Source organism: Pimephales promelas, chromosome 3, assembly GCF_988280905.1.
Source record: "Pimephales promelas chromosome 3, fPimPro1.hap1.1, whole genome shotgun sequence".
Lineage (NCBI taxonomy): Eukaryota > Metazoa > Chordata > Actinopteri > Cypriniformes > Leuciscidae > Pimephales > Pimephales promelas.
The window spans coordinates 42,390,524-42,403,578 of NC_142771.1; the positions used below are offsets into that span (position 1 = coordinate 42,390,524).

General features: G+C 37.2%; 1 protein-coding gene across 2 annotated transcripts in view; it reads right to left on the reverse strand.

Annotated features, from left to right (window-relative positions):
• The window catches only part of prkcab (protein kinase C, alpha, b), a 215,227-nt gene that overhangs the window by 47,124 nt on the left and 155,048 nt on the right, over positions 1 to 13,055 (reverse strand). The window contains exons 6-9 of one of the 2 annotated variants that reach the window (XM_089128936.1): positions 2,651 to 2,807; positions 2,153 to 2,287; positions 1,557 to 1,650; positions 458 to 487 (exon numbers count right to left, since the gene is read on the reverse strand). In XM_089128936.1, the coding sequence (XP_088985062.1) occupies positions 458 to 487; positions 1,557 to 1,650; positions 2,153 to 2,287; positions 2,651 to 2,807 (416 nt within the window). The remainder of the gene's footprint in view (positions 1 to 457; positions 488 to 1,556; positions 1,651 to 2,152; positions 2,288 to 2,650; positions 2,808 to 13,055) is intronic. The other variant, XM_089128937.1, reaches the window with a different exon arrangement.

A 13,055-nucleotide genomic window follows, 5' to 3' on the forward strand; every position in this document is an offset into this window, starting at 1 on the left:
TAAAGGAGGTTGTACTAACTAGGGGACTAAATGACCCTAAGTGCAACAAACTGTAAATTGCACTACAGTCTGTTCAAAATAAAGGAAAAGAAACCTAGCATTGGGGATTAGCTGCTTTTTTTCTGTTGTACCTAACACCATATCTGAGAAACGTACCGAACCGTGACTTCTGTGTACCGTTACACCCCTATAACAGTTTACTTAAGAAATTGCTCATCATTACCATTTCAAAATCACCAATTTCAGTGATCAGAGGTCAGATATCAGTGAATCTTCATTTGATAAATAAAGAAAGAGAGCAAGAGTGTGTGTGTGAACAGTGAATAGAAACCTGAAAGTTGGAGTGCATCTTTGTTAGTAAATCTGATTTCTTTGCTGTAGCCTGAGCCACACAAATAATCAGTGTGATATTCTGTGATGAACAGATAGAGACAGATGAGAGGCGAGCAGGCTATACCTTCAGCAGGTGGAAATTGAACTGACAGGCCTATAAGAGGGAAAAACTGGCATGTTAGTTGGATAACTGAGGACTGAGAAGCTCTTATCTCTTCAGACTGCAGGAAATCAGGAGTGAAACGACTCTAAGCAGGAAGGAAGGATCCGTCAAACCAACACTGAGCCACAGACAAATCAATTACTCTCAAAAGACGACGGTAAACAGAAAGAAGATATATCCGATTGTCCAGTCATGATTTCTGCTCGATGTTGCTGAAGCAGTTTTTGAAAAAAAAGGATTTCTATAGTCATTTCAATACAGTAATACCTAGTCTTTGCTTTGTCGAAAACCAGTGTAAGTGAAATACGTATTTGTTTTGATGAAGATGCGAGAGGATCACAGTTCAAACGTGTACTTGCTTGTCACCTCACTTTTTTCAATTCAGCCTTACATATATAAAGTGTAAAGCCTCAGTTTAAATCATCTCAACTGTTTTGTTTATTGTGGATCTACATTGTAAAAATGAATATGCTTTATCTAAACAATAAAATTGTGGCAACAGATTACAAGCAATATTATTTATTAAATTGAACAAATTAGAATTGAGTAATAGTTAATCAAATTTACATTCTAATTAATTCTAATTTGTACAATTGAATTAATAATATTGCTTGTAATATGTAGCCACAATTTTATTGATTAGATAAAGCATATAATTTTTTTCAGTGCATTACAAGTTTGCTGCAAATAAAGATTCTGCATAGGTAGTCCAAAACAAAGAAACAAATAAGGAATGTAAATGAGCTGTTAATTGGCTGATGCTCTTGATACCCAGAGAGAGAGAGAGACGAAAAATGAAACAACTTGAGAAGTTTCCAGAAAGAGAGACGCAGACACACAAAAGCAAACGGTTATGGCATACACAAGTAAACACTTCCCACCAACCACCATTGAAACTATGGTGACCTTGACAGTGGATTTGGTCCTTTCTAGTCTAAATTGCATAATAAAATTGCAAATTCATGTTATTTGGCTTTAATATTCACAACTTGAGGTGAAAACGAACAGCCTTGCAAGACTCAGTGAGTGTGTTGTGTGTGTGTGAGTGTGTGTGTCTCACCTCAAACTTGTGCCGCAGCTCCAGGTTGATGTCGCTCTCCTCTGGGATGGGCACGTTGTAGTACTCACCCTCCTCCTGGTTTAACATCTTATACCTGTCACACACCAGAGACCGACACACACAGCTGAAGCAGCAGGAAATATATAGGGATGCACCGATATGTAAACGTTGGCTGATACCGATAACCGATAATTATTTATATTTGAAAGGCGATAACCGATATATCGGCCGATAAATCTAAATCCAAATTTTTATATAATTTTTGAAAACCTGATTACACAAACAAAAGTCACACCATTAAAATCCATGTCCCAAACACACAATTATGTTGCTATGGTTATCGGCCCTGATAAAAAAATTGTCCGAACCGATAAATAATGAATTATTTTTCCTTCAGCTGAGACACTTCAGATGCTCACCGTCAACATGATGGTTTTAAATTTCATGAAAATACGGTTTAGTGCAACAGTCTGTAATATCGGCTACATAAAATTATAGCGAGAACATTATAATTCACCTCTCAGAAACAAAATGTGATAGCTAAAGTAATTTATCTTGAGAAAGTTTAGTTTGTTGTATGTGTGTGTTTGACTCACCATCCGCTCACAGGAGCTTTGATGAGCTCAGACACACCGAAGGACATGGAGCCCATGAAGTCGTTACGAGTGGTTCTGTCCCAATCCCACACTTCCACTGACAGACGCCGCTCCTTATCCGACGCCTTCAACTTACTGCACACACACACACAGATTAACCTGAAAACCTGAAAAACCTCCTCATGCGAGCGTAAAAACTTTTTTGCGATAAATGGGAGTTTTTGCGAAATTGACGTGTTTCCATTGTGTGTTTTTTTTTTTTTTTTTCGCAATTTCAATTCGCGCAATTTGAAGGGTTATAGAAACGCGGCTTGTGATGGGTAGGTTTAGGGCTCGGGTTAGAGTGTGTGTGTGTGTGTGTGTGTGGTAGGTTTAGGGGTAGGGTTAGTGTAAGGGGAGAGAAATAATGTTTGTACAGTATAAAAACCATTAAGTATATGGAATGTCCTCACATGTATAGCAAAACAAACTTGTGTGTGTGTGTACTGGCAGACTCACAAGATGAAGGACTCGTTCCAGGTGGGGTTGAGCGAGGAGCGGATGGTCCTGGTCTTCTGTTTGGTCTCATTCTTGGGATCTGGGATGAGTTTGAGCTTCACGTACGGGTCTGAGAGCCCATTGGGGTCCATGGGAATCAGGTTTCGGGCCTCTCCCACTGATTCACCAGGAAGAAGATCACAGTGTGAATTGGAAGGTCTCTTTCAATGCAGAAGAAGTCAATGTGTCGACATGGAATGTTAAAAATATAATTATAGCATCATTTAAATTATGCACCACTGTTATCTAAAAATATGACATACTACTAAATATAAGGATTTTTGCAACTACATGACAAATAGCAATTTGTATTAGTAGACTGTCTGCTTAATATCACACACACACACACACACACACACACAGGGTGGGGTGGGGGTGGGGGTGCAATCAAAATATCTAAAAATCTAAATACAGCGTTTTTACAAATTAGGACAAATATGAATATTTCAAGCAAGTTTTTATAAATATATTATTAAAATGTAAGTTTTCTGCTACATGATTAAAAAAAAATACAAACCTCTATACAGGGGAAACTCGAAAAATGTGAATATCTTGCTAAAGTTCATAAAAGGTGAAACTAATATATTATATAGACTCATTAAATGCAAAGTGAGATATTTCCAGCCTTTACTTGTTATAATTTTGATGATTATGGCTTACAGCTTATGAAAACCCCAAATTAAAAAAAATATTTCATAAACTGTAAGCCATAATAATCAAAATTAAAACAAATAAAGGCTTGAAATATCTCACTTTGCATGTAATGAGTCTATATAATGTCTTAGTTTCACCTTTTAAGTTGAACTTTTGCATGATATTCAAATTTTTCGCGTTTCACCTGTAGTATCGATGGACACACTGCACTGCTTTTATTGTCCAAAAGGGGGAGACATGTGTCTTCCAGTCTCTCTCACATGCAGGCAACTTAAACAGAGCGCTGTTCAAACCATTGTTCAAATCGCTAAAGCAAAGAGAACTGATAGCTCAGGTCTGAGGTGAGAGTGATAGTGGCCATTAACTTGACTCTTCACAGGGCCTACACTTGCTTGCTGACAAAAGAGACGTCAATAAGAATCAAGGCTTTTTCTCAGCGGCTGTTGCTTAGATACAACATCCATGAGGAGCGCACGCCACTCTCATCTGTTTGCTTTTTTTGTGTGTGTATGTGAGTGAGTGTGAGTGTGTGTGAGTGTGTGTTTGTGTATGGTGTGGTGTTGTTTTTTTTGATGGAATAACATTCATTGATTCTGATTCAAGCTCAATCTCTGTTATTGTGACTTGAAGCAAAACTTGTGACTTGTCTTCTGGAAATTATATTTAAACCAAAAGTTATTCAGAAAAAAAAAAAAAAAAACATGTTGTATTGTACATGTGATGACAGTTAATCAACTTTACAAAACAACTGCATTTAATGTGTTTTACGAATTTCAACCAAAAATATTAAACTTTTTATGGATTTTGACCATTTGTTTACACATTTTATGAATGTCTCCGAGCCGTTGCTCTTTCAACAGCTTCTTCACTAAACATTGGACGTTGGATAGACGGTGCAGATCATGTCTATATTGGGTCCATTAGTCCATGACCAATTCTGGACATCTATTCAACATCAAAATTACGTCCACTTTTTGGACGTCCAACCATGACCCAACATGGACGTCATATTGACGTTCAAAATTTGACCGTGGAACTTGGTCATTTTTTGCAATATGTAATATATATATATATATATATATATATATATATTTACAAATGTATCATTGTTATCAACATGATTAATACATTTAAAATACAGATTTTTTTTCATAATTATTTAAGATCATTTTCCAAAAACTCCATTACACAAAGGTGTAATGCTGTAGCTCAAACAGTAGAGTGCTGTACAACGCTAAGATCATGAGTTCAATTCAATTGAAAGCAAGAACTGATAGAAATGTAAATGTCTGATGCAGTGTAAGTCACTTTGGATAAAAGCGGCTGCCGAATACATAAATGTAAATACATCGTACAGAAAACATGTCCTCCACCCTTTTGAAACATGGTACTACAGTTATAGAAGTTGCATAAAAACAACGTCTAAAATTCGTCTAAATTTGATGTGGAAAAGACATCCACAAACGACCACATTTGGTCCCACGTACGGCAATATTAGACGTGCGGTGGACGTCTGGCATTACAAAACAACCCTTCAGTGGACCAAAATTGGACGTCCAAAAATTACTCATCTTATTACTGCATTCTCATCTCATACGTGCGAAATAACCATAATCTTAATGACGAGTTCAAATAATTGTGACTTACTGGTAACTCTAACTTACTGGTGAATTGCCGGAACCAATTTACCAGTATACTTAAAAAGGTCCCGCCCACACATGATCTGTTATGGTAATTTACCAGTATACTTGAAAAGGTCCCGTCCACACATGATCTGTTACAGTAATTAAGGTCCCGTTCACACATGATGTTATCGTAATTTAACGGTATATATGAAAAGGTCCCGTTCACACATGATCTATTACGGCAATTTACCAGTATACTTGAAAAGGTCCCGTCCACACATGATCGGTTACGGTAATTTACCGGTATATATGAAAGGGTCCCGTTCACACATGATCTGTTACGTTAATTTACCGGTATATATGAAAAGGTCCCGTTCACACATGATCTGTTACGGTAATTAAGGTCCCGTTCACACATGATGTTATCGTAATTTAACGGTATATATGAAAAGGTCCTGTTCACGCATGATCTATTACGGTAATTTACTGGTATATGTGAAAAGTTCCCGTTCACACATGATCTGTTATGGTAATTTACCGGTATATATGAAAAGGTCCCATTCACACTTGATCTGTTACAGCAATTTACCGGTATATATGAAAAGGTCCCATTCACACATGATCTGTTACGGTAATTAAGGTCCCGTTCACACATGATCTATATGGTAATTTACCGGTATATATGAAAAGGTCCCATTCACACATGATCTGTTACGGTAATTAAGGTCCCGTTCACACATGATCTTTATGGTAATTTACCGGTATATATGAAAAGGTCCCATTCACACATGATCTGTTACAATAATTTACTGATATATATGAAAAGGTTCCCGTTCACACATGATCTGTTACGGTAATTTACCGGTATATATGAAAAGGTCCCATTCACACATGATCTGTTATGGTAATTTACCAGTATATATGAAAAGGTTCCTGTTCACACATGATCTGTTACCAGTATATATGAAAAGGTTCCTGTTCAAGCATGAGCTGTTATGGTAATTTACCGGTATAAATGTAAAAGGTTCCGTTCACACATTATCTGTTGCGGTAATTTACCGGTAAAGACTGTATGTGTGAAAGGGGCTATTTAATGTCAATCCAGCCCTAGCAACCACCAACAACACCTAGTGATGAGGTCATTTACAGCTTCGTAATCTTTTCTCTTACTGTTATTTATCTAGTGAGTAATTGTTGAGGTCTGATGATTGGTATTTTGCATCAGAATGCTTGGATAAAAGATGAACTTTCAGAGATTTCCTCATTACTATGTTCCAGTTACATTACCATCAGTGTTTTACCATGTTGCCCACATTATGCCATCATAAACTTCAGTAAATCATATCTTGCGGATCTTGATGGGTGGCAGCACGAATTCCTGATCTAATCTTCAAAGGCTATTTTTACATGTGGTTTTCCATGGACGTTCAAATCGCACAAATAGCCTGAGAAATTTAGATGTGCTGTTACATAACCACCAAATGTCCAGTACACTGCATGCTGGGTAATCTGAAAATGAGCTTCTTCCCATTGTTTATCCACAACACACGAAGGGTCAGCCAAGATTCCTCAAAAGACATCTGACTTCAGCCCAGAATAAACAGTCATATACAATATCAACAATAAATCTCAATCAAAACACTCAATCACATTTATATCTGTCCATTGGGAGTCTGTACTAGATCCTCAGCATGGAGGAAAACCCCTCAGAAAGCTTCAGTACGGGTATACATATAACATTTCCATGACTGTGAAAACCCAGCTAAAGTCAGTTTTTACTGTTTTCTACATAAAATAACCCTAAAGAACATTCTGTGAAAATATCTTTAATATTGACTGTAAGTCCATGTCAAAACTTTTGCTGAATTTTGGGCTAAATAAGTAATCTGTAAAAAAAATTCCAATGTAAAAAACCTCATTTTTGAAACATTTTTACACAATTTAAGCAGAATTATCTAAGGATGCACAATATATCATCCACCATTTCACTATCGGTCAATTATCATTTTTAATGTTATCGTTATCGGCCCAAAAAGAAAATTTGTCAGACATATTAAAGTAACTAAAGTTGATAAATAATGTGTTATTTCCTTCAGATGTGCACTGTTCAAAATGATGGTTTTGAATTGCTTGAAATATGATTGAAATCACGTCAAAACACGGAAAAGTGCAACAGTCTGTCATATCGGCAACATAAAACTATATTGAGAACATTATAATTGTGTTTTGGACTTGGATTTTAATGGTGAGACTTTTGTTTTTGTAATAAGGCTCTTAAAAACTTTCAAAAAATTTTGATTTAGATTTATCGGCCAACATATCGGTTATCGGCTTTCAAATATAAATAATTATCGGTTATCGGTCAACATTTTCATATCGGAGCATTTCCCTAGAATTATCCTGACTATGTGCCATATACCACATTATAGCTCTCATTCTCAGTGATATATTCACCCATTTTCAGTGATATATGAGACATTTAAAGGAAAATTTATAAAGTTTGGTAAAAACAAGTCTATTTATTATAGCGTGCATGTCTAAAAAGTGTGAAACACTGAAACGAAAGTTACTTTATCCTCCAGTTCCCTTTCGAAGGGAACTCAACAATACGTCGAATGACGCAATGAGGCGTTCCCCATTGCATCATTCGAAGTATTGTCTCGTTCCCTGTTCTCAGGGAACATAGGTTACGGTCGTAACCTAAGACGTTTGATCTAATGCCTGGCAGCGAGAACAAAATGAGTCCCAAATAAAACCAGACAAAAGTATGAAGTGAATCCCAACTGGCAGCCAAATATCACCCACAGTCATCGCTTTAAATAATCAGGAAGTCATTGTGGACTGACACGCACATCTTTGGGCAGTGATGACTCTTAAGCGTTCAGCAGTTTTGCCAATCCAGAGAGACACTTGAGCCCTCCGTTACAAATGGGATCCATGAGGGAAGTGCTAATAGGAACCACCAACGAGTTTAACTGAAGCCCTCGCCTCGGGGAGGTTATATAATAAAACCCTGGAAGAGGACAAACAGACTCCAGAAGTTCAGGCCTACAGAGAGCGTTCAGAAACAATGCCTCAAGGTCTCATATGCAAATGGACAACTTTGAAACACAGACCAGACCAGAAGCAATGCAAATATCTATGATTAATACACTCAATACGTGATAACGAGTTTATAGGGATAGTATGAAATAAAATCAAGACTGAACCTTTAAAAATGTTTATTATGCTATTATGCTTACAGTTAAACCAAAGTTTATTCAGACACCTTCAACATTTCTCATATTATCAGAGCTTATTCACTATAGTATAGAAAATGGTGATAAAATATGACAAGAAATCAGTTTATATTTACTGTTTTTTTCCGTCCTTCTGTTAGACTCTCAACTCTCAAAATTGAATTATGTTGAATATCTGTCAGCTGTTAAATTTAACAACACAATTAGATAATACCAGTTAATTCCATACATTTTATTAGTATTTTAATTAAATTATTAATAAAAAAAATCCCACCGATCCCAAATTTTCATAGCTGCGCTATGAAACTCATTCATTGCAATTACTTGCGCCGCGCAAGGACGTTTTGTTGCTTCGTCGACCAAAGCGCAAGCGGATCTAGCTAGACTGGAAATAAAACAACAGCTACGTCACAAATAGTTGGTCAAATAGTTGGTTAACGTTAAGTTTTGAGTGGATAATGAGCAGGAGACGCCAAAATGGATGCCAATAAGATTCTGAATGGAAAGTTTTACTTTTAATAAGTTGCCAAATGGTTGCATTGACAAGACCAAAGTGTTTTGTCGTTGAGAACTGAGCTATCATCACCACTGCACATCCAGTCTGAAATACCGTTTGATGATGGCCAAGCACACACACAAACACAGCTGATGCGAATTCTCCGCCCCCTCGTCAATATCAGGACCTCGTCAGTATTTCTTTCACCCTTTTATTGATGGACAGTGTTACATTGTGTGAGAGATTATTTGCTCATAATGAGCTAATAGTGTCCAAACAACATAGTGTGAATTTGAACACTGTATATGCCAACGTTGTTTTCAATAATAATAAAAAAAAAAACATTTGCATAAAGCAAGCCGATCCACTTTTCCATGTTGATAAGAGCATTAAAATGAGAAAAAAACAATGGGACGAAAAGAAATCAAGAGACATTTAGAATAGATAAAAATGTGTGATTAATCGTGAGTTAACTATGACATTAATTCGATTAATCGCGATTAAATACTTGAATCGTTTGGCAGCACTAATATATTATTTTCTATGACTTCTTTAGGTCTGGAAAACACAACTTAGAGGTTTCCATGTATTTGTGTAAGAGCAGCGGATCATACATCATATCATACATTTTTTGGTTGCAGAATAAACCCCAAAATAAAAACCTTTCCTCAGCCGTAGTGCCAGTGTCGTTAAGAACAGCGAAATGAACACCAGTATGACACTGGTTAGACAGTATGTGTCAGTCCCGCTTTATTGATCGAGAGATTGAGACACTATACTGATCCCATGGGAAATCCCCCTCTCAGATGCCCTGGGGACACTGATCTACAGCAGGGATCTATGCTCCATATCCCGAGCTAGAGGAGGATGACCAGCTGACACAATCAACATGACTTCCCATGCAGGGTTGCGTTTCCCGAAAGCATCGTTAGCCAACTATGGTCGCAAGTTGATCGCAATTTCCATTGAACTCTATTGGCAACGACGGAACTTGCGACCATAGTTGGCTAACGATGCTTTCGGGAAACGCACCCCAGGTCAGGACTGGTTTAGTGCTAGTACCAGATTTTTGGTGAGATATTCACCAATTATTATTAAATTATTCACCAATTATTATTATATTGACCAAAAACTATTATTACTAATTATTAAAGAAGTAGTTCGATAATTTACTCTCCCCCACGCCATCCAAGATGCTCATGTCTTTCTTTCTTCAGTTGAAAAGAAATTACGTTTTATTGAGGAAAACATTCCAGGATGTTTCTCCATATAGTGACTTCAATGGGGTCCAACGGGTGAGTTTCAGTGCAGCTTCAAAGTCTCGACACGATCCAGCCAAGGAATAAGAGTCTGATCTAGACAAACTAGCGGACATTTTCTACAAAAAATGGATGGTTTGTCTAGATATTCCGGATGGTTTGTCTAGATATTCCTCGTCTGGGATCGTGTCAAAACGTTGAAGCTGCACTGAAACTCACATTTGAACCTTCGACCCATTGGACCCCATTGAAAATCCTGGTACGTTTTCCTCAAAAACCTTAATTTCTTTTCGACTGAAGAAAGAATTTAATTCTGAAGTGAACTAATCCTTTAAAATCTAATTCACAAGTTCCTTTGCCCATATAATCTTTAAGCTAATAAGGTTAAGTGTATTTGGCTTGCTCTCCGCAGTGGAGAGAGAAGCTTAGATAAACCCCCAGTGGGACTACTAATGCGAGATGCCTAAATGATGGAGGTGGATGGACGCCCGTCCGAAGAGTGAGCGGCTGCTTGTATGCTTTGGCAGCTACAGTAATTGAAAGATTAGATGGGTTCGTTCACTCCTCCCAAAATTACATTGTGAACTTCACTACCATTCAACCAGCAGGCTAATATACAGATGATGACTATATGTCTTAATGACGCAGATGTAAAAAGGTCATAAAACCACTTTCCCACCAACCATGTGGACAGGACTGTTAAATCCATTGCAGAATATGAACGCATCGTAGATAGGTTTGTTTTTTTGTTTTTGTGTGCATTTGCTGTGTGCAGTACATGGGTGCTGGACAAATCTAATCAATTAACATCAGAGCAGTGAACTCACAAACCCTTTGAAGAACTCATATTCCTCACCGCTCCCGGCAGATGACCTCCTCAGACACAACAAACATGCAATAATACTTCCCTGGACTAATGGTTAGTTTGATGATCCGTAAGCTAACATGACATTATATTTTATTATCATGAACAAAAAAGTATTTTCCTTTAACTTTCAAAATAATAGTTAGATGTAGACGCTGTATTAAACATTTGAGACACTGTAATGGCTGGTACTCCTGGCCAATGACCAGTAAGTTTTCATGGATAATAAACATTTAAACAACAATGTGCAAATTACGTTAAATTCCAGCATATTTAAGTAAAATAAAAAAAATTAAAAAAAACATTCTACAATTAAACTGAATTAGTCTCTTCGCTCTTATTTTGACATTCTGTTCTGTTGTAGTTAGTTCTTGTTTCCCTAAACTGTTTATTTTTGGTTTCTTTGGTTTCCGATTATGTCCTTATTTGTTTCCGTGGTTACTTCTGATTTGCACCTGTGTCTCATTTCTCAGTGTATATACACTCCCTGTTCAGGCCAATCCTCTGTGGGTTATTGTTGTTGTTAGTATGATTTGCGTGTGTATTCTCCTGTGCTTTTTTAATTGTGGTGGATTAAAAGTCTATTGATAGTTGTTTGGATGGCACTATACACATTACATTATATATTTGGGATAGTCAATATCAATATAATCAAAAATACCTTAATTTGATTAATGCCTTTCAAGTGAATTAAAGGCAATAATCAACAAAACACGTTCACACAAATAACTTTTTATTTGAAAATGCATTGCTTTTAGGGATGGGGCCGATCCGATCCAGTATCGGTATCGGGACCGATACCAGCGTAATTCACGTATCGGATTTTTCCGATCCAACCTGCGGAGAAATCCGATATTTATGATCCATGTCTGCGCTTTAACGTTGGCTGCTGAAATGACTCCAAAAGGGATTCCCCGGGGCTGCTAGTCTGCTAGCTGGCTGCAAACTGTGGAATGGATATCCTGAACGGAGGTGCAGCTCAATCATAGGCTGTAAAAAATAGGGCTCAATGAGACACACAGACGCCCGCTCAAGAAATCCATTCCGCAGTTTGCAGCCAGCTAGCAGGATAGCATTGAGCTACCAATATGTTCGCTGTGTGGAAATCCTATGGTGGAAATACTTCACACTGGAAACACCGCTGCAGAGCAAGACAGCAAAATGCAATGTTTGCAAAGCCGTATAAATGAAACTATTTGTCTGTGATGCATGTTTGCAATTCGCAGTCCAGAAGAGAAAGAGAGAGAGATCTCTCACGCGGTGCCACAGCACGCACAACACGACAGCCCTGCTTAATGAGTGACGACAGAGGAAACATAGCCTGGTTACACTTTAGATCTGTGATATTAGTCTGATTTCCAAAGATTAAAGAATATATTGAGGTAAAAAAAAAAAACATTAAACAATAGCCGCATTCTGTGTAGCCAACTTCCTTCCCATCGCGGCGGTGCACTGTCATTTCTCCCTAAAACTCAAACTTTAAGACAGAATCAGCACGATCGGTAATTGTTGTAAAATGCCGTCTCTGCTGTTGCTAAATTGCGGGACGCTTTTAATAATAAAAAGAGCTATTAAAAGCACAAAATTTGCGCAAGAGGGCGGCGCGCGCTCCGAAACACACAAGCAAATTATACTTTGGGCTTCATATGCGCGTCTAAACGATCAAATGTAGCCTGCACAAAAATGTCAAAACGACCGGCTTGGAGATTATCACTTAACTACGTTCATTTTAGACATAAACGGTTTATGGAAATAGTTGGGAGAAAATATGGTGCATCAGTAGACTATGAAATCCGCACTAGTTCTTAAAGGGGCAGCAGTATAAATGTGACGATTGCGACATTACTGAGAACAAAACAACCAAAGGCAAAGAGAAAATCACTCACAGCTCTTGAATGAATAACTTCAGCTTTAATAAGCATAAATCTATCTATGATAAACTTTGCAGTGCTATTTTACTTTTGATTACTTTATTATAATTCTTTTTAGACGATATACCTGAATAATGTTAGTAGACCTTCCTGAAATTAAAGCACTGTGTAGGCCTGTATAATGCGTATATCTTTGTTTAATTGTCTATCTATTGTTTAATATATATATATATATATATATATATATATATATATATTGACATAGGTTACATACGTACGTATCATCCTTGCTTGTAGAGAGGTGTTTATTTCAGCATCATATAAAATCAACAATAATGATAAATAGTGTTAAAGCAA